The sequence below is a fragment of the Phodopus roborovskii genome, unplaced genomic scaffold (genome assembly GCF_943737965.1).
Source record: "Phodopus roborovskii unplaced genomic scaffold, PHOROB, whole genome shotgun sequence".
Classification (NCBI taxonomy): domain Eukaryota; kingdom Metazoa; phylum Chordata; class Mammalia; order Rodentia; family Cricetidae; genus Phodopus; species Phodopus roborovskii.
Window position 1 is genome coordinate 5,422,675 of NW_026126611.1, and position 20,839 is coordinate 5,443,513.

The following is a 20,839-nucleotide window of genomic DNA, read 5'->3' on the forward strand; positions in this document are numbered from 1 at the left end:
TACAGAATCCGTGCGTACACATTGGACAGATGTATGCTGAGTGCTGGCAGCATCATAGGGGAAAGGTGGTATTTCATTCATCAAATGCATACTGGACACATGTGACAGATGAGGCATTATTCCAAGCCCTGTGAATGAAGGGCTTTTGTAGCGGTTACGAGAACTCACTAGATACTGAAAAGTTGGACAGTCAACATTAAGATGCCAGCCTTGATTCTCAAACCTTCCTTTAGGGCTGCCTTCCCCTAAAAAAGTTCCCTTATGTCTAGCCCCGATTGTAGAGCCACCGACCTATTCCTCCCATTTGAAAGCAAAGAAACTACCCGACAACTTAAGAAAAACATGCCTGCTGTCCACTGTGGTGGGAGGTTTAAATGGAAACGATGCCCGTAGGCACACATATTTGCATGCCTAGTCCCCATCTGATGGGCTATTTGAGAAGGATTAGGGGGTGTGTCCTTGTGGAAGGAGGTGTGTCACTAGGGTGGGCTTTGAGGTTTGAAAAGCACCTGCCAGGCCTAGCTCCTCTGTCTCTCTTCCCGCTGCCTTTGGATCATGATGGGAAACTCTCAGATACTGCCTGCCTACCTCCATGCTCCCTGCCATGATGACAATGAACGGAGCCTCTGACACTGTAAGCCAGCCCCCAGTTAAATGCTCTCTTTTTTAAGAGCTGTCTCATCGACTAAAACATCCACAGGTGCCGGAGACAGAACTTGGAATCTTTGCTGTCACATTTCCCCCAGTCTTGAATTCAATCAGGGTCCCAAAAAAAAAAAAAAAAAAAAAAAAAAAAAAAAGGACCAATCAGATGGAAGGGACTGGGTCGGTATTGGTGGGGGCCACAGTCACCCTAGGACAGAGGAGACTGGTACCCATGAACTGTGTGGGCCAGAGCCATGGATAGGGGAGGGCCCTTGGGATAGGCCCAGCATCCGGCCTGAAGCAAGGAGGGAACCCGGAACCTCTCAACTTCCCTCTTCCTCCTTCTCAGTTCTTGTGTTTCTCACCGGCCACCCACGGCTGAACGTTGTTGGGGTCCTAAGGACAGTGTCCATGGGAGCCAGCCTCCCAGGGGAGAAGAGAGAGATGCATGCAAACTTGCCAGTACGTTCTTGATGGGCGACTCATCAGCCCTCCTTAGTCACTCTTGGCCATGGGAAGGATGAACCAGACAAGCTATTTCATCAGACTGCAGTGGCCAGGACCCTTCGGAAACAAAATGAAGAGGGCGTCTGTTTTCAGCAGAGCTAGCTGACTTGTTTCTTGTCGCCTGCATTCGGAAGGAGAGTAGCCTCCCGCAGCGTCACCGGCCGGCAGCCCCGAGAACCCATGCCTAATTTCACCTCCCCCGCCTCACCCCTACTTGCAACTGGCCTTCAGATGCATCCATGTCCAAATGCTGGTGACACTCACGAAGCCCCTCACCGGGCCTCTTCACATTCTCCTTCGCTTCAGTTGCCTGGAAGCGTCTTTCCCTGTGAGCCACGTGGGACTTCTCCCTGTTCTTCCCTTCCCAGCCGATTGCGTTCTGTTTCTTGATTCTGCATTCCCCAGAAGGGGGAGCCCATTTCTCCTGGGGCCCAACCAGCTTCTGCTATCAGTTAAACTGCCTGACCCAAACCTTAACGCATTTTTTTTTTTATTAATGCAATTTCTTTGACGGCAGACTAAAAAACGTGGTCTTAAATTGGCTTTGACATATTGAACAAGCATTGAGTTGAAACAGCTGAGAGTTTTGGGATTCTGCGGCGGAAGATCAATCCCTCATGGCCAACGCGAGTCCAGCCCCCCGTTCTCTCTTGTCTGGTACTTGCTTCCCGGATGCTCTGCTCCCCTCCACACTCTTCCTCCGAACTAAACACTTGCTCTTACAAACTGATCCATTCTCCCAGGGGTCCGTAGTAGCCGATGGTTTTCTCACTGTATAATGGCAGAACAGACTGCGACTTCCTAACATTGTCTAAAGCCACCAAGAAAATTGACCTCGATGGCGCTGGTTAAACCGACGTTTGGGAATGGTCCTCTCTCTCTCTCTCTCTCTCTCTCTCTCTCTCTCTCTCTCTCTCTCTCCCTCTCTCTCTCTCTCTCTCTCTGTGTGTGTGTGAGACTATCTCTCACTCTGTCTCTGTCTCTCTCCCACAATAGCCAACAGGAATGTATTCATCCCTGACTGCTGAACTCTTATTTAACCTTCATGGCCCTGATCTAACGTCTCCTCCTTCAAGATGCCCTCTGCTCCACCCCATGCCTCCTCTAAGCCTCAGGGTGGCTGTGCATATCCATGCTCCACATCCTAGAGCATCTTTAGGACCAGGGGCCCGGCACCTGACAAGTCCTCCTTAGAAGTTTTCAGAGCTCCCTCCATGTCCATTTCTCCCTCCTCCCCGGGATGTTGCAGAAGCACCAGAGAAGAATTGGTCACTTGCAGGCTGGCTCTTGTCTCAGTTGTGTGTCTTTTCAGTCATGGGAGGAGGGGGGATTACCCTAGCGAGCACAGCTCGATTCTCCAGCCTTCTGAGTCACCAGAATAAAGCCAGCACTTGTCCAGGATGAAAATAATTGCGTGCACTTGGAACGTACAAATCGCTTGCAACCTGAGCACCATCACAGCTTTCTGTGATAGCCCCCCCCTATCAGCAGTGGGGGAAGGGCACCCAGGGGGTGTAGGGCTGCCAGGCGATGATTGGCTAAGCCTTTGGGGGCTGTACTAATGACCACTTCCTTCCCAGGAAAGTGCCGCCTCTCGCTTGTTCTGTGTGCTCACCCAGCACAGAAAGAAGAAAGATGCTGTTTATTGGCTGGAGAAATACTCCAGGGATGGGGAAAACAATGCTAGCAGGAATTGCTTTGAAGCAGTATTAATTCAACTCCAAGACCTCACAATATTTTGGCAATACAGTATTTTGTTTTTCTTCAGCTCTTCCTCTAAGAACAAACATAACAACAAAAGTCAAAGCATTAGCCTACAGGCACAGTATGCACAGTCTTGAGTGGGTATGTGGCTCACCCCAGCGCGGGGTAGCCTTTCCCATGGCGTAATTTCTATACCGCCACGCTGTGCTCGCAGTATGTGCGGAAACACGGGCCTTTGTTGGTCAGCTTCCGGGCACTACAACAAAATGCCAGAGATAAGTAAGTTATAAAAAGAAAAGGTTTCCAAAGTTCTCAATTGGAGCAGCTCTGGTAGAAGAGTCGCCTGGATGCCAAAGGTTCCCTTCGCATTTAATACCCACTACACAAATACAGCTTTTCCTCTTCTGGATGCTCCATTATCCTGTCTAAGTGGTAATGTCATGCATTCTCATTGACCAGCTGTGTGACCAGATGTGGAGGTTTGCCGGGATGCCTGGTGTCCAACCCCTACACATGCGTGTGCTTGTTGTAAAAACTAGGAGTTCTGTATCCGTGGCCAAGCTGTGCAGAAGGGCACTTACTCCCAAGTGGGTCACTCAGAGTCGTGACCACGGTGTTGGTTTATAGGGCAAAGCTCACTCAGAGGACAACACGTCATTTTAAAGCATGGCTCTAGCTGTGTGCCGGACCTACTCCATCACTCTTCCCAGTCCCCAGCTTCTGGCCAGTACGATCTGGCATAGGACCAGATTTCCCTGTGCGCTTGACCACACTATGACACATCCTTTGTTTCCAGAGGATGTCTTCGGTCCACAGCAGGGTTGTTCAGTGTTCTGTCAGGCTTCGAGTGGTAGAGCTGCCTAACGCTGTGTCGTCAGTAAAAGCAAACCGGTACCCGGAGTAGGAGTAGCTTCCCGTCAAGGTTGGAGGTCACTGCTGTCTGGTCTGCCTGTTTGTGGCATCGGTCATTGGCTCCCGAATAGCTCCTATGGCCTAGGGTCCTTTTGCTCCAGAACAACTCTTTTCGCACAGGCTAAGTGCTGGTGGCATCTTCAGCATGTATGTGTGAGTCTTGGAAACAGAACTGCAGCAGTTGCCATAGAAGGCTCTGAGGACCTTCAGAACTGAGAGACCCCCACACACACACACAGTGCTCGGCAAGAACCAGGACTCCTGCGAGCTAGGCAAACACTCTGCCACTGGGTTTACCCCAGCCCCAGGCTTATGAAAGTTGCCTTGCCTTGTAGTGAGGGGGCCAGAGGCAAGCTTTCCACTGTCAGCCATACGCATACGCACGTACGTGCACACTCGTGCACGTGCACACACACACACACACACACACACACACAGGAGTGTGGCTTGGTCGAGCCAGTGCTCTGTCGCTGGAGACGGTCCTGGATTGCATCTCAGCCCAGACCATCAGCACCCAGTACTCCTGGGAACTGAGAAACCCAGGACCTCTGTCCTAAGGTAAGATGACGGTACCCGGTGGCGTGACAGCTTACGCACACAGCTAGAAAGACAGAAGGGGAGACTCACAGCATGGGAAGGGACCAGGAGTCAGGCCGAGAGCGGTGAGCATGTGGTTAGGCAAATGTCCAGTTCTCACTTCACCGGGAGAAGAGACAGCCGAAGCAGGTTTGGGCAGCAGGAGCGACAGTCTCAGTGTGGACTTCTCCACAGAAGTGTCCAGGGGCAAGCACAGTAGACACACAGAGCCTGTGTGGGACGGGGTGCTGGATTGCCCGTCTCCAAAGGGCTGTCCCTTACCATCGTCTGTTCCCGTCCTACTGTGCCCCCCCCCAAGCCAAGAGACTGTGGGGGACTTTCCCTATTCCCGAGATTTCGCGATTTGCCGGGTGTGTATGCTGAGTCACTTGTTGCTTCAGTAAAACAGCTTTATCGATGCCTCTCCTCCTCCTCCTGGGTGCTCGCTCCTCTCCTGACACAGCCTAAGCGATGCGTAGACACAGCCGCAATGGCAGCCATCGATCTCCATTAAAGCCATCCTGTCCTCCTGGACCGTCGCTCCACGCCGTGTATGGGACCTAAATAAATGCGGAGGACGCCCCCCCCCCCAGCTCACAGTGGTACACTTAGAGAGCACTTAGCCCGCGCACGCGTGCGAAAAGGTTTGCTGGGAGCAGAAATGGCCCTGTGCTGGCCATCGAAGGAAGCCTTTGATTTCTCCCTTTCACTCCCAGGCAAATCACTCAGAAGCGCACAGCCCTTTTTCCTCCCGCCACACGTGGCCAGGGAGATCTACTGGACTGTAAATAATGAAACGAGAAGGCGTGTGAGGTATTTTACAAGTCATAGAGCACCAGCAAAATGATGAAACGGATGGGGCCTGGGTTGTTTAAGGTGAGATGCTAAAAGTGTCAGGTACCACAGAGGGCAAAGTGAAGGATGCTGTGGGAGGGAAAATAGAAAATCGCCTTCTGTTCAGGCAAACCGCTTCCTTTATAAATTACCTTGCCCTGGCTGTCCTGTAACAGAAGTAGAAGACAACTCATAAATGGCCTGTTCCCCTCAATTGTAATAGAAAGAACTGCTTGTTACAGGAGAGAGGAGACGGAGTGATTTATGGAGAAAGGGGTTTAATTTTGTTTGGTTGGTTGTTCGGTTGGCTTTTCGAGACAGGGCTTCTCTGTGTAACCCTTGGCTATTCTAGAACTCACACCGCAGACCAGGCTGGACTTGAACTCCCTCCCGAGTGCTGGGATTGAAGGGGTGCCCCACCACACCCACACCGGGTTTAAGAAAGAGCTTTCTTTGGGCTCATGGTTCCAGAAGTCTAAGCAGGCATCACCGTCCATCCGTTTGGCCTCTGCTGAGGGCCTCGTGTCAGTTCAGCTCCAGGCAGGAAGTGGAGGGCAAGGAGGCCAGGGAAGGGGGTGGGGGGGGGAAGAAGGAGCTGACCCACTTTCCTGTAACAGCCACAACCTGTTTCCTGGGAACTAACCTAGTCTAGGAAGACCTCAATCTCTCTTAAAGGGCCCGCTTCCCAACCAACACCTCTGCACTGGCAGCTGATTCCACGCTGGTCTCACGTCTACCCTGGGAGGCAGACCCTTCTGGAACTCAGTCTCTCTCCCTCTCCCTCTTCGTCCATCCTTTTCCTCCCCCCTCCCGTCTCCAAGGACCCTCCCTGCCCTTGAGAAGTCGTTGTTCTTCTCATTCCTAACCAGCCCGCTGGTGCCCGAGATAGGACGGAGCCAAGGGTAGGCAAGGAAAGGCTTGTTCAGTGCTGGTCCTTGGCAGCCTTTGTATTCTGGCTTCTGAGAGTAAGATGGTAGCAGACAACGGGGAGCCCCAGCGGGTGGCGCCCTCTAGTGCTCCCTGAAGTGAGAAGCATGATGGTCCGGATCCCTCAGTCTCTAGTCTGCGGTCTGCTGTGTGAGTCATCTGCCCCATGTTCTCAGCCTATCAGGACCCAGCCCTCCACGGCCACAGTGTTGTCGTCCTTGGGCCTGGGCATCGGGCTCCAGGGCCTTTAAGGGCCGGCAGCTCTCTGGAAGCCTCTGTTCCCTCTCATCTCCTCTCCCACATTTTCCTGGTCCCTTCCCAGGCCGCTTTCTGCATCTCCACAGCTGCCACTGGCTTTGTCCTCTGTCCCGACTGCCACACCTTTGCCTCTGCTGTCCCTTCTCCCGCTCTGTACCCGTGCTGTGACCGTGGTCTCCCTGTATGCATGCAGTGTCCACGTATGCAATCTTTGCTGGGTAGATAAGGGTCATAAACATCAGGCGTGTCCTGAGGTCGAAGGTCAGTCCTTTCCAAAAGCTGGGGTCCCAGGGCATCTGGATACAGGTCTGTAGTGGTGGGGAGCCCTGAGCTAAACTTGTGAAACTTCCCTAAAGCCGATGATTTCTGTTTCCGGCTTTCTTACTCATGAAATTCGCTTCATATTTGTAAACTCTATACACAGTCAGTTTCTCTCTCTGTCTCTTTCTGTCCTCTCTCTGTATCTCTCAGTCTCTCTCACTCACACACACACACGCGCGCGCGCGCACACACATCACAGACAAACAGTGCACATACCCCATACATGGCCTACCACACAAAGCACACTCTATGGACATAACCCACATACTATACAAAACATACCAGAGGCGTAGCATACCAAATGCATCCTAAACAGCGTAGATAAACCTGTCATGAGAACCCTTGATCAGAAATGTAGAGGAATAGGCATACGTCATCCCACAATGTCAGAATTGGTTGAGTAACAAATAATTCCCAAGGCGCAGTGGCCTCAGTGATGGTGACTTGACAGATAACCTCACTTCCCTTGGTATTTTTGGAAAGGTAAACCCAGGCTTCTTTATTACGACCTGAATTGCTAACGCTGACACCACACACAGCAGTATACATACATTGTGTATCTCTCAGATAGATACACACACTTATACGCATACACTGATTACAGAACACATACCCTGGGTTAGAATGCCCCAGCAGAAGCAGGCTGATAGGAGTGTAAGATGAATCCAAGTCAACAAGCCAAGCTCAGACACAGCCACCACCTAGAAGCAACCACGCTGGAGCCAGGGTTGAAATGGGAGGCTGAGGCGAGTTCAGCTGCAGAGACAGAGGGCAGGGAGGCCAGCTGGGTGGAGGCCCTGAGCGGGGAAGAGAACCGGCAGGGGGCAGTTGAGCATGGGGTGACACACATAGGTCTTACACAAAAATGTGCTCCCAAATCCATACTACGTACACACTATACACACATACAAAGGGAGGGGAGAAGAAGAGAAAATTGTAGGGAGGGAGGGAGAGAAAGAGAGAGAGAGAGAGAGAGAGAGAGAGAGTCATTCCCACTGAAGAAAATTGTGCCCTGGCTTTTTTCCGAGAGATTGCAATGCACCATTGAGCCACCAGATGGCGCTAGATCCTTAGCAGTAGCTTTCAACCTTCCTAATGTGATTACATCCCTTTGCCGCTTCCGGTAGGGACCACCCAGCCATGACATTTTTGTTGTTGTTTCTACTTCATTACTGTCATTTTGCTGGTGCATTTATTGTGATTTAAATGTTTCTGTTTTCTCGTGACCTTAGGCGACTCCCATGATCCCAAATGGGATCTACCACAGGTTAGAGCCACCACATTATATGAAATATTGTGTTTCAAGTGAACCAGAAACCAGAAATGCTAGTTTGAGTCTTGTTGGCTACCATTAACCCTTCGTTCCTGAGCTGGTTAAATTCGGGGATGGTGGGAAGTGTTCCATCTTTACCAGGGAAGCTGGTTTCCAGATGCAGCAGGCGCTTGAGGCTCACCAACTCATTCCTGACCGTCGTGAGTGTGCTGTGCCAGAATCATAAGCAAGTATGTGTCTTTCCACAATTTCAGAATTTCCTGAGTGTCTCCATGGCAGCAGCTTATCCCCTCCTCATCCCTGACTTGGTATTCTGGCTGAGGTGAATGCGGGCTCATTTGTGCCTTCTTCCTTCTGTTGTTTTATTTCTTTCTTCTTTCTTCTCTTGTTTTATTTTGTTTTTTAAGACAGAGTCTCCGTATGTAGGGCTGGGTTGTCTTGAGCTTGCTGTATAGACCAGGCTGTCCTCAAATCCACAGAGATCACCTGCCTCTGCCTCCTGAGGGCCGAGATTAAAGGCGTGTGCCACCATGCCTAGTTTGGGTTCTTTCATTCCAGTCTCAGTTCTTAATGTGGACACAGTGCATCACACAGTACAGAGTAAGTCCATCTATCTCTGCTTGTGGGTATATACGTGGCTTACACACTGAGCACAAGTCAGAGAGGCTGCCTGGGAGCTCTGGTTGCTGAAGAGGGTGGCAGGTGGTGGGCTGTGCTGTGTGAATAACAGGACAAACCCAAATCTGCCTGCCACAGAATCTGCCGCTGGAAACAGGCCGCCAGAGAGTCGGGCTCCAGTGCAAACACTGAGCCTGCCCTGGGGACACAGGGACAGAATTGGGTCTAGTCCACAGGGGTGAGCAGGATGGGCAGACAGCGAGCAGTCAAGTAGCTACTTCAGCAGTGGCCACAGAGGTGGGACCGGGCCCTAGGTACAGTTGAGAGCTCTGCCCACCAGTCCTTAAGGCACAGTCTGGGTAACCCTCAGTCTGCCAGGTCTGACGGCTGGGGGCCTTGGTCGCCTGATGTCATTTCATCTCTTTTCTTTTATTGAAAATAGATTTTTCCCATACATAACATTCTAATTATGGTTTCCCCTCCCCCAGCTCCTCCCAGTTGGCCCCCGGCTCCCCTGCCGTCCAGATCCACACCTTCTGTCACTCCTTAGAAGACAAACAGGCTTCTAGGGAACAATCAAGTGAGATTAAGTTTAAAAAGATTAGAATAGGACCCAAGCAAAAAGAAAAAGCAGAGGAAACACAGAGACACACAGACATGCACGTATGTTCACACACAGGATTCCTGTGAAACCCAAATCCCAGAGGCCATAATGTATATGTGCAAAAGGCCTGCAGAGTTTTGTTTTGTTTTTGTTTTTAGTCTAATGCCCTGACTCAACATTATGAGACAAGGGACCTCCATGCTGTGGTAGAGTTCACTTCCTGTTGGCCATCTATTACTAGGAGTTTGTCCTACCCTTAAGATTGGTTCATATCCCCTGTCAGACTCCTTTGAAAAAAATATAATAATTTTTCATCTGCCAGCGGCTATCCATTGGAGAAGGCTGCTGGCTTGGGGATGCTGTGTGTGTCCATTTATCTCCAGGCCCCATGTGTTGTAGACCACGCAGGCCCTGTGCATGCTGCCACAGCCTCTGAGCTCCTGTGTGCACCAGCCCTGTTGTATCTGGAGGCCTTGATTCCTAGGAGTCCTCCATCACCTCTGGCTCTTATAATCCGGCTGCCTCCTCTTCTGCAGATTTCCCTGAGCTCTGAGGAGAGGGTTTGATGGAAACATCCCATTTAGGGCTGAGTGTTCCAAGGACTCTCTCTCTCTGTTCTCTCTCTGTGTGTGCACACTTCACAGCCCATGGTCTCTGTAGCGTTCCCTTCTGCTTGATGAAGCTTGTCTGATGATGGCTGAGCAAGGCACTGACTGCTTCCTGAGTCTCCCCGATCCCAAGGAGTCCCAGGTGTGATGCCCAGTCTCTCCCAGTCTGCACACACATCCCACCAATAGTAAAAATAGCAGCTGCTACTCTGTAGGGCCTATCACTCCAGTTTAAAAACAAATGCCAAGTTTAGCATGCACACATTCTTCCAAAACAATACTAAGAGCGCCTTATGAAAAATAACAAGGTTTATGCTGTCCTCAGGGTGGCACCATTATTGGTCAGATGGGTCCCTGAAAGGTGCAGTTCAATTCCTTACCAGCAGGTGGCGGGCTACTCACAGCATAAGCCTATAACCTGAGCATCACTTGGCTTTGCATGATGTGGAGGGAGGGGGGTAGGGTGGGTGTCACTGTGACAAGCGGCTGTGTCACCAGGCTTTTGATTACTGTGAAGAAGAAGGTGGAATTTAAAAGCTGACACTCACTGGTAGAGATCCTTACTGGAGTGTGACAAGTCTCTTCTCAGCAGTATGTGGCTTTGGCACTTTTTGGAAAATAAATTTCACTTCCATTTTTAGAATTAAAAGATACTTGTCCAGTTTATTTTCTGACCCAGGGTTCCAAAAATGTTTGTAAAACAGGAAAGAGAGCCGTCACGTGGATACTCCCTACTTCTGCTGCTCACATACATAAGCATGGACAGTGTCACCTAGCCAGTACTTGAGCTGGGAAAGCCACTGATTGGCTTTCAAAGGCTTCAAGGGGAGTGCTTCCATCTATTGTGTTCTTAAGAGGACTTAAGTCCCATCAAGGCTCCAACTGTCTTTACCGCCATTGCAAATCCCCAGTCTCAGTTGGTCGATACCCCTGCCTCTATAAGCCAGAAACGAGGGTTGTAATGTCAACAGCACGACCGACCGACGGAGAACATACGAACACAGAAGTCTCCATGCGTGGCACGCTGGCCGCACGCTGTGCTCTGTGTCTCTCATTTCCTCCCAGAAGCCATCACCGCATCCCGTGGAGCTCACACTCCCTCAGATGAGAGGAGGCTAGGTCTCCTGCCCAAGGTCATTAGCAAAGAGTGGCATCAGGTGTGTCACCGGGCAGGGCACCTCCATGGCTCTGCTCCTAGCCGCCTCCCATGCTGCAGACACTCAAGTCCGTTCACGGGCAGAACCCCAGGCCCACAAACAAAAGCACCTGCGCCTTCTGGGGTGGTAGGTTACCTAACATGCCTACGCCAGGCCTTGCTGGGGTTCTCTGACTCTCTGCCTCTTTCTATACGTACATAGATGCATGTAAAGAAATATATGTATAGCGAGAGGCATATGCAGGAAGAGACGTGTGGGAGATATATTTATTTATGTGCCTTAGAGAAATTGTGGGGTTTTATTTTCCCAGTTACGAAATATGTAAGAAAAAGTCGTTTCTCCCATTTTCGTGTGCACGGTGGAAATGTCCACCGTGGACACACATACACTTCCTTCCTAGGGTGGGGAAGCTGGAAGTCTGTGCCTCCTCACCCTAGACTTCTAGCCAATTCTGCGCTGACTTATGCTGCCCCCTGCGAGCCACACTATATATTCCGTGTGGATCGGCGACAGTGCTGAGTCACAAGACTGTCTGCTCCTAGCAGCGTAATACAAGCCCTTGCGGTTCAGCCGGATGATCAGAGCTACACTGGGGTGGCGGGGGGGGGGGGGGGGGGGGGAGGGGGTGTTACCCCACTCACAGGGTGGTCCCCCAGGCACAAGATGAGATGTTCACTCCTGAGGAGGAACGGTGCCTCCCACCTCCAAGCCTCTTGCCCCTCTCAGCCCGAGGGGTGTTGTTTAAGGCTTCTGCTTTCTGTACCCGACTGCAAGCCCACTGGGTGAGAACCTCTGGGGTGTGAGCATTCGCACCTGCATCACCTAAAAGCCTCTGATTGAAACCTTTCCAGAAAGACTGTACAATGTCACTTAGAGGGAGGAGCTAATGGACCCCCCCCCCCAGACTGATAGCTGGGAAACCAGCATGGGACCGACTCAGGCATCCTGAACATGGACCTAGGCAGTCTAAGGGACCTCTCACAGTGGAACCAGGATGTATCCCTGGTGCAGGAAAGGACTTTGGGAGCACATTCCCCATGGAGGGATCCTCCCTTACCCTAGAGACAGGAGGGAGGGCCTAGTCCCTACTCCAAATGACTTGACAGATGTTGTTGATCCCTCCTGGAATATATCACCCTCCCTGTGGAGTGGGGAGGGGGAATAATTTGGAGGGCATGGGAGGGAGGGAGAGAGTGGGAGAGGAAGGGAGGGAAGACGGAGAGGGAACTGGGATCGCTCTGTAAAACAAGAAAAAACTAAAAAGAAGAAGAAAAACCATTGGTTCAGGGTGCACCGCAGAGGGGAGCCCCCCTCCGTGGGAATTCTCCGGGGCAGGCAAGCTTGTGAGTGAAAACTCCCCCAGTGTCATGTGACTATCATCAGCAGAGATGTGCTCCCAAACTGCCTGTGGCTCCCACTGGGCCAGGGTGGGAAGAGCAAGAGCCGCTGTAATACGGGAGAGCACTGGAGAGCCCCAGCACCTTCTGGGCGACCTAGGTGAAGAGAGAGGTAGGCGTGTGGTAGGTACCGCAGGACAATCGGGGACAGTAAGAAGGAAGCAGCACTTGTCCTACCATCCCAGGAAGTAGACTGATAACAGCCCAGAGGCCAGAGTGAATATCAGAGCTCTCCCAACGGTCCCAGAGAAGCCATGTCCACTTAAAGCCAGTATGACTACTTTGTTTCGTAAGTCTAACTCTTCACAGTGTATTCTGTATTAGTCAGTAGGGGCTCTGTGACAGAGTGCCCGAGACAACACAGATTTACCCCTCACAGTTCTATGGGTTAGGGATCAGGGCTCCAGCATGGCTGGGGGCTGGTGAGGACCCTCTGTCAGGTGTCAGACTGCTGACTTGTCTCTGTTCACACATAACAGAAAGTGAGAAAGAGAGGCGCCTAACCACCCTCCACTCCCCACCCCACCCCTGCACTCTATGAGGGGGCCAGTCCTACTCATGAGAGCTGCCCCGAAGGCCCCGCCTGACATCATCCTACTGGGGCTTCAGATTCCAACACATTTTGCAGGCAGCATCCATAAAGGAAGAGGTACCCGGTCTACCTACGAAGTAGAAAACACTAGGCATTAGTCGTGGCTTTTCCTTTTCCCTCTCCTACCCCAAGGGTCAGAACCTTCTTGATCTCCCCCATCCCCCAAGTACCAAAGCAAGTTATTGTAAATCGGAAGTATTTTCTGGAAGGTGTGCTGTGGCCCATCTCTTAGGCTGCACACATAGCCAGCCCTTGTCATAGTAAAGCATTTGTTCACCTGGCATAATCCAGCTCTGTGCAGTAATAGCTCTGCATATGTGGGCACACACCCTGAGCCCGAGACTTCAGTGCCAGGGCAAAGCCTCCCTCTGCATACGCTGGCTCATCTCAACATCTCTGATCAGCCCCACCCGTGTTCCTGCACGCTGTGATTAGCTAAGTCGATGAGGATGCGCACAGACTTGAGTGTGGGGGCCTGAGATTGCTCATCACACACAGATTCGCAATCACCCGTAAGCGATGCTGGCGGTGTCTATGTTACTTCTCAACATGCATGCGAAGCGACGGGTTTCATTAGAGCTTTTTCCCACAGCCTGTTTTTGATCCCCCATCGCCCTGGGCCCGCCCTTCCTGCCCCGCCCAGCCCCGCCCGGCCCTGTTGCTTTTCATCTCTGCTTTTAGGCCAGGTGTTCTAGCATCCACCCTGCCCCTCAGAACCACTCTATTGCCGACGTCAGCTCTGCTGTGTCCTGGCGAGCCCTTCTTGACCCGGCCTTTTTGGACATCTGTGTTCCTCTTGTGTTTGTTGGACATCTTCCCGTAGGTTTTGGAAATTCTGCTATAATTTAATTGAATACATTGTCTGTGCCTTTTGACATAACCCCAGCCCCTCTGCGTACGTTTTGGAACCTTCAGTTTGGTCTCTGGAATGTATCTTAGATTTCTCAGACATTCTACTCACATTTGTTTGTTTGTTTTCTTTATATATGTTTAAACGGGTTATTGTCTTGACTTTACCTTCCACCTCTGATTTTTTTTTTTTTTTCTGTGTGGTCTTGTCTGTTGATGATGATTTATTTGATGGATTCCTCCAAGTTGCTAAAGGTTTGGTTGATTTGGGTACCCTTCTGGGCTGTGTCCTGAATGGGTAACCTTACTTGAGCCATCTGCGCATTTGGGCCCTCCATATGGACACCGATTCTTTTTAAAAATCACACTGTGGGCCAGGCATGGTGACGCACGCCTTTAGTCTCAAGGGAGGCAGAGGAGGCACGTGGATTTCTGAATTCACGGGCACCGTGATCTATGAAGAGAACTCCAGAACAGCCAGGACTACACCAAGAAACCATTTCTTGGGAAATGGATGGATGGATGGACAGACGGACAGGCGGGCGGGCGGGCTGGTGGCGGGCAGACAGACAGGGGGACAGATGTCAGACTGTGGGGCCAGCGAGGTGGCTTGGCAGGCAAAGGTAAGGATTGACCCTAGTCCAGTCCCTGTGCTGTGGCAGAAGAGGACTGACCGCTGTGAGCCATCCTGTGTCCTCCATACATGTGCTGTGCACACACTGCCTCCTCCTCGTCTGCCATTATTGGAGTTGTGATGCTGAGGACGAGTCGCGATGGGTGTTGTCTCGGTCTCTTGATGATGTCCTGTGCATCCATTGTGGTGGTTATGTACGCCAGTTTTAACCCCCCCCCTCCTTTCCCCACTCTGAATTTGTTTGTTATCCTTCTGAATCCTCTGGAAGTTTCTTCGTTACTCTGGGGGAGTGTGTCATGGTGTCTGGAGGCCACTCTGATGAGTCACTATCAGTCCCGGAGTTGCCTGGCAGGAGGCAACTCTGGGAGCCCCACTTGGGTCCCCAGTAAGGTTCAGACACCAGCACTGGGGTGGAGACCGTTGCAGTGTATAGATTTGCATCCGTTTGTTTATCTTAGGGCTGAGAGCAGCAGGATTTATGATGGGAAACAGGAGTCGGGCGAGGAGGGCACACGCTTTCAATCCCAGAACTCAAGCAGCAAAGGCAAGCAGATCTCTGAATTCAAAGCCAGCCTGGTGTGCAAAGCGAATTCCAGGGCAGCCAGGGCTACACAGAGAAACCCTGTCTTAGAAAAAAAAAAAACAAAACTAAACTAAACAAGACAAAAAAGCGTAAAATGGTGAGTGCCAGCGGCACGGCAGGCACATAGGCCCGGACATGGTCACATCCTGCAGCCACCCAGAGAGCAGAGAGCGGAGAGCGCACAGGCACGCCCAGAAGCAAGCCTGTGGGCTTTCCCTGAGCCAGCTCTGCAGGGCAGGCAGCCTTCTGCTCTGTTTACCCTGGCTTCTGAAGTTACACCTCAAGGGGTTGCTAGGGAGCCTGTCGTTCTCATTAAAAGAGATGGTGGGGTGGGTTCCAGACTGGGTTGCATTACAGCTGATAAGGTAAGAAGTCCAGGTCACTTGGGGTGCAGGGGGGCGTTAACACGTCTCCACTGTAAACAAAGCCACGTTGGCGAGATCCCCAGGAAATACCTGGGGAAGGGCCAAGGCCATCCTTGTAGGTCATGCAGGCTCGGGCCTGGTTCATTGTTACTTATGAAATAAAAGAGAAACAATTTGCTCATCTGAAATTACCTCTGCATAAAAGGAATGCTGTCTTTGCCCAAATTGTCCCTTCAGGGCCACGTTCCTTGTGACACACTTGTGATGTCCCACCCTCGGCAGATGAGGAGCTCAGGCTCCCCCTGCCTAGTCTCCTTGGTTTTCTCTGCCTTTCCATTTTGCTTGAGTGTATGTGTGTGTGTGTGTGGGTGTATACGGGTGTGTGGTTGGGTGTGGGCTGTATGTATGTGCATGTGTGTGTGTGTGTGTGTGTGAGTGTGTGTGTCTGTGTGTGTGTTTTGGGGGAGTAGACTGAAGAGGTGGCCGCTGAGTTGGAGACACCCGGATTAGAGACTGTTGCTATAGAAATGTAAAATAAGGAAGATTTTTGTAGATGAACAGAAGAGAGAGCCATGGAAGTCTTCCATCGAGACAGAGGGTAAAATACGGACGCTTAACAAAAAGATACATGAGTGTAAATAATTAAAAAGTGACAGAAAAGGCTAGACAACTACGAAGATGCCCTTAGTACGTCTTCTTCAATGAGATGATAGTGCCCTCACCCCTTAGATTGCCGTTTGTGACAGTGTCCACAGGCACCGGGGAAGACGGCGGGGCCCAGCGGTTCAGACTGGCCACAGGGTCCCTCCGAGACAGGATTTCTGAGCCTAAATTCCTCTCTGCCAGAATCCACCCTGCCTCTTCCAGAGGGTTAGAATCTACCTTTCCAGGTGTGGGGCCTGCTGTGATGTAGGCCAGAAGGGTGTGGCAGACCTTCCCATGTGGGCACCTTTGTGTGCCACCAGCCACTGGCTTCCTTCCACGGCTGACTTGTACCCGCCATGCAGCTCACCCCTGGGAAAATGTCTGTGTCTCAGTGCCAGGTTCCCTGGCCATGTCTCACCCCTACCCCCACTTCCGTCGTCTACTCGGTTGTTTGCTCTTCGGTAGCCTGGGCTGCTGCGAACGCTTCACTGGTGGGGACAGTTGCCTCTGATTAGCAGCGGCCTCGGCCCTGGTGGCGGCAGCTGGATCTGCTGGTGGGATAAGTTCTGTGGCATGCAGCAAATGCAGGTGGCAAGGCAGGGGTTAGCAGGAGTCAGTCGGTCCTGCGGTGCAGCGGCCCAGGCCTCTGTCTGTCTGTCTATGTGGCTAAGAAACTAAGAACTTTACTTCGTTGTAATTATGACCCTGTCCATTTATGCGACTGTTTGGTACTTTAGCTTGTTCAGTGTTAATAAATACATACCATATAAAACAAGTAACATATAACAGCTCCTTGTCTAAAGGGAATCAGAGAGAGTTTGTTCTGAGCCAAATACAACCAGCCAAGGTTAGAAATGGCAATCCTGGGTATGCTCAGTGACTTGTGTTGCTATGGGACAGGTTACATGTACTTTTGTCGTCACAGAACAAAGGTATGGCATAATGGTACACCCCTGAGATCCCAGCACTTGGGAGGCAGAGGCAGGAGGATCTGGAGTTCAAGACCAGTATCAACTACAGAGTGAGTTTGAGGCCAGTGCTGACACATGAGACCCTGTCTCAAAAACAAGAGAAAACAAAATATAAGTGAGTGATGAGACAATGCATTTACCAAATATGTTGTGGTTGGTAGTGACATCAGATGGACAGGCTACATCAAAGTGAGAAATCTCTGTCGCTGTTTTCAAACGCTATCTTACAACATGCTTAGCTCTGCGCCTGCCGGAAGTCTGTGGCCCGCCAAGAATACATTCTGAAGGTTTTATCACAGAGAAAAGTCCACCGAGTCCATTCAGATTATAATTAAGCGAATGTATTCATTACCGCTGGCAGGAGTACAGCCACACCGTAGGCTTGGCGTGCAGAAGAGGCTAGAGGAAGGGATTTTAAAGGCAGGCGCCATAATTAAAGAGAGAGGCCGCTTCCCTTTCCTCGACTGGCGAGGAGCCGTCACTCACATTCCGTTACATTCTGAGTGGGTTTGCACAGGTGGTAAGGGACACGGTCATTTTTACCATCGTGGGGAGGGGGCAGGGAGTCAAGGTTGCCAGGAACTTACCTTTTAGGAATTTAGAATGGGGGCCTGGCTCAAAAAGGAGTATTCTTTAACTGTCACAAAATGGTCTGAGTTGGGCCAGCTATGGAGGCCAGTAATAAATGGCCATTAAGGGGACTGAAATCAGCCCAAGCCATTTTGGCTCTGAACCTACGATATTCCATCTTTTTATAATCGAGAAGTTCTGGTTGGCCAATCAGCCTGCAGAATCTTTACTAAAAACATGGCTTCTTGGGAGAATTTAAATTTATGTATCTATAGCCAATCACATATATTATGAAACTGTAGATACAGCTTAATTTCTACACCATAATATGTAAACCCATATGTACAGCCACCTGCTTTGGGAAACACAGTTTCGTGCTCTCTCCTAGAGCCCCAGACAATTGAGGGAAGATTTACTTTGTTCATGGTCTGAAGAGACCTTTTCCATCTTTGTTCAGACCAGGCCCCGACCTCCTAGGATGGTACCACCCACATTCAGCATGGGCCTTCCTTGCTCAGCTAAGCCACTATGGAAACAGCCTCATATAAATACACAGAGCTGAATTTCCTAGGTGATCCTAACGACGCCATTCAGGTTAACAGTGAGAAGTAACCACCCTAATCGCCGGGCCTCGGGATCACATGCACATTGGACAGACTGGAGCCATGCGTGTTAAAGTTGAAATGCATGCCTGGGGCAGACTTTGAAACAGCCCACATCAACCACAGCTCCTAGGCTCTGATCTGTAGGGTTTGCCAGAGCTAAGGAAGTTTTCAGTGACCTCACAGTTTGGCCATCAAGCCAATTAACTCTGCTTTCCCCCAACAAAGCGTTCCCAGGTGTGGGAGTCCCTTTGCACGACCAGGACATGCTTGTAGAGTGTGATGACATTAACAGAAATGGGTTTGGCTCCAGCCACCAGCCCTTGGCAAATCTCACCTTGGGGGCCACCTGTCACCATCATGGATGCATCCCTTGTGCACACCTGTCTCGTGGGGTCCTATCCCAGATGACTGTCACTCACTCATCGAAAATCGGCTGAGCTCCTGCTGTTACCCAGGCACCGAGCCAAGGGCTGGAGACACAGGGTTGACTCAAGCCTGACCTCAGTCTAGAAGAACTCACTTTCTGTCAGAAGTAACAGAAGCATAAACATCGAGATCCCTACAAAAAGTTGCGAAGTGCTGTAACTTAGAAAGAAACCGCTATTTCCTTCCTAGGACTTCATTCATTCATTCATAATAAAATGACTTGAATGTTTGTATCAAAGCACAGAAGATGGAGGATGGATGGATGGACGGATGGATGGATGCATGGATGGATGGATGACATAGTGGTCAAGGTGGAGGGGCTCTATTTAGAGTAGCATTTTGAAATACAATCCCAGATTACAACACCCTTATACTGAGTCTAAAATGACTCATTCTTCCTCTACACCGGTTAGTCAGTACTTGGAGTGGAATGAACGTATCATAGTATGGGAAGCAGGCAGGAGCAGAAGGAAGCGTCTGTCTGGAACAGCTCCTTGGGAGTATCCCCTCTCTGGCTGAGGATGTCTTGGTCAGTTTTCAAAAACATTAGGTTTTCAACATACAGCTTTGTGTGTATGTGTGTGTGTGTGTGTGGGGGAGTCAGCCACCCCACAGCAGGCCGTTAAGAGTCAAGGATAACCCAGTACTTGGTAGCATGAATGGTGGGTGCCTAATGCACCGTGGCTTACTGTATTGTAGATCCTGGAAGAATTTACATTGTCAGCCAACAACACAGTTCGTTGCTCATTTCAAAATGTAAGGAGAGGGACCCCCAGCCCTCTGTGCTCCATGTTGTATTTCCACCTGAGAGGACTCTCTGGGGATGGGCAGTCCTGGTCCAAGTCTTCCATCCGAGTGGTGTGAGCCCAGACAGCCGCTTCCAGAGCCCACAGGCCTCATGTCCTCTGTCGTCAACCCCTGCCGTCTGCCTCTCTGCCATCACCATGTTCGCTCTCCTGTGCCTTCTGGGATAGCATGGGAGTCCCCCATTTTCCAGGGACACGAAGTAAGGTTCTTCCGAGACGCAGGGGGGAGTTAGAGATTGTAGAACCCCAGAGACTTTTCCCACTTCCCGGTGTCTGGTCTCTGCCAGTGCCTCGAAGCCTCAGAAATGACAACTAATGTGCTCACACGTGACGCGAAGGGCCTGATGCGAGGCTTGTGAAAGTGTCTGTCACTCGCCTACGTGTTACCCACTTGTTGGGTATCATGTATTACAATCACATAAAATCCCCAGAACACAGCACTCCAATGCTATAAAATTGAGCCATCTTTTCTTAACTCGTAAGCGTGAGCCGTGTGCCAAGAACACAGTGCCCACACATGCCCAACGGTTGCACGGCTCTTGTCAGACAAGTTCATATTTAAGGTCCTCGCCCGGAGGCACTTCCGGCTTTGAGAAGACATGTCTGCCCCAGCACTTCATAGAATGTAGACTTGGACCCCAATAAGAAAGACCCAGATTTAAACTTCCTTTGTCCCAATGCAGGCCTACCGAGTGGACGAGAGGGCCGCTGAGCAAGCTCGCTGGGAGGAGGCCTCTAAGGAAACCATCAAGAAAACCACTAAGCCTTGTCCTCGATGCAGTGTGCCAGTAGAGAAAAATGGTGAGTGCCAGCAGGGAGAAAGAACCAGTCCCCTCCTGCAAGGTGGTGGTGGCCTCAGGGCGGGGTGGGCAGGGTGGGCGGGGTGGGCGGGCTTCTGGGAGGGCACAGAGCCTGAGGCTGGCGGGTAGGATGTGAGTGTCACTTCTTCAACATGAAAATTCCCTCAGCCTCATAAACCCTAATTCCACTACAGCCACCCACCCTCGTTTCTTTCCGGAAATGTGGGATGCTCTCGCACACCGATCGATACTATGCCCTAAGTGGTCTCTATGAGATGGGATGAAATCCCATCCTGGGACGGGCGGGGGGGGGTGTGGGGGGGGCGGAGGCAGTAAATGAAACTCCCTGGTGAGATGGTGGCCAGCAGCGGGTGACCCCGAGCCGAGCACAGCAGGACGCGTTCCAATGCCAGTGAAGAGAGAAGACACCCAAGACACGCCAGCGCCCCTTCTTAGGGACGTTAGACGTTTGTCATCGGATGGGCCGTCCATTCTTCTAACAACAACAAAGTCGAGTATCCCCCCCCACCCACGAAGTGTTCCCCTCAGCCCCAGAGCCCAGACTGAGGGACAAGCAGCCCTGCTACGTGGGTTCCATTTGCCGGGCGCTACGTCTCCCCTCGTGGATGATGATAACAAAAGCAATTAATTT

At 51.1% G+C, this 20,839-nt stretch overlaps 1 protein-coding gene across 1 annotated transcript in view; it reads left to right on the forward strand.

Moving 5' to 3' along the window:
* The window catches only part of Prkn (parkin RBR E3 ubiquitin protein ligase), a 959,805-nt gene that overhangs the window by 932,080 nt on the left and 6,886 nt on the right, over window positions 1-20,839 (forward strand). The window contains exon 11 of the mRNA XM_051206078.1: window positions 20,071-20,188. Within this exon, the coding sequence (XP_051062035.1) occupies window positions 20,071-20,188 (118 nt within the window). The remainder of the gene's footprint in view (window positions 1-20,070; window positions 20,189-20,839) is intronic.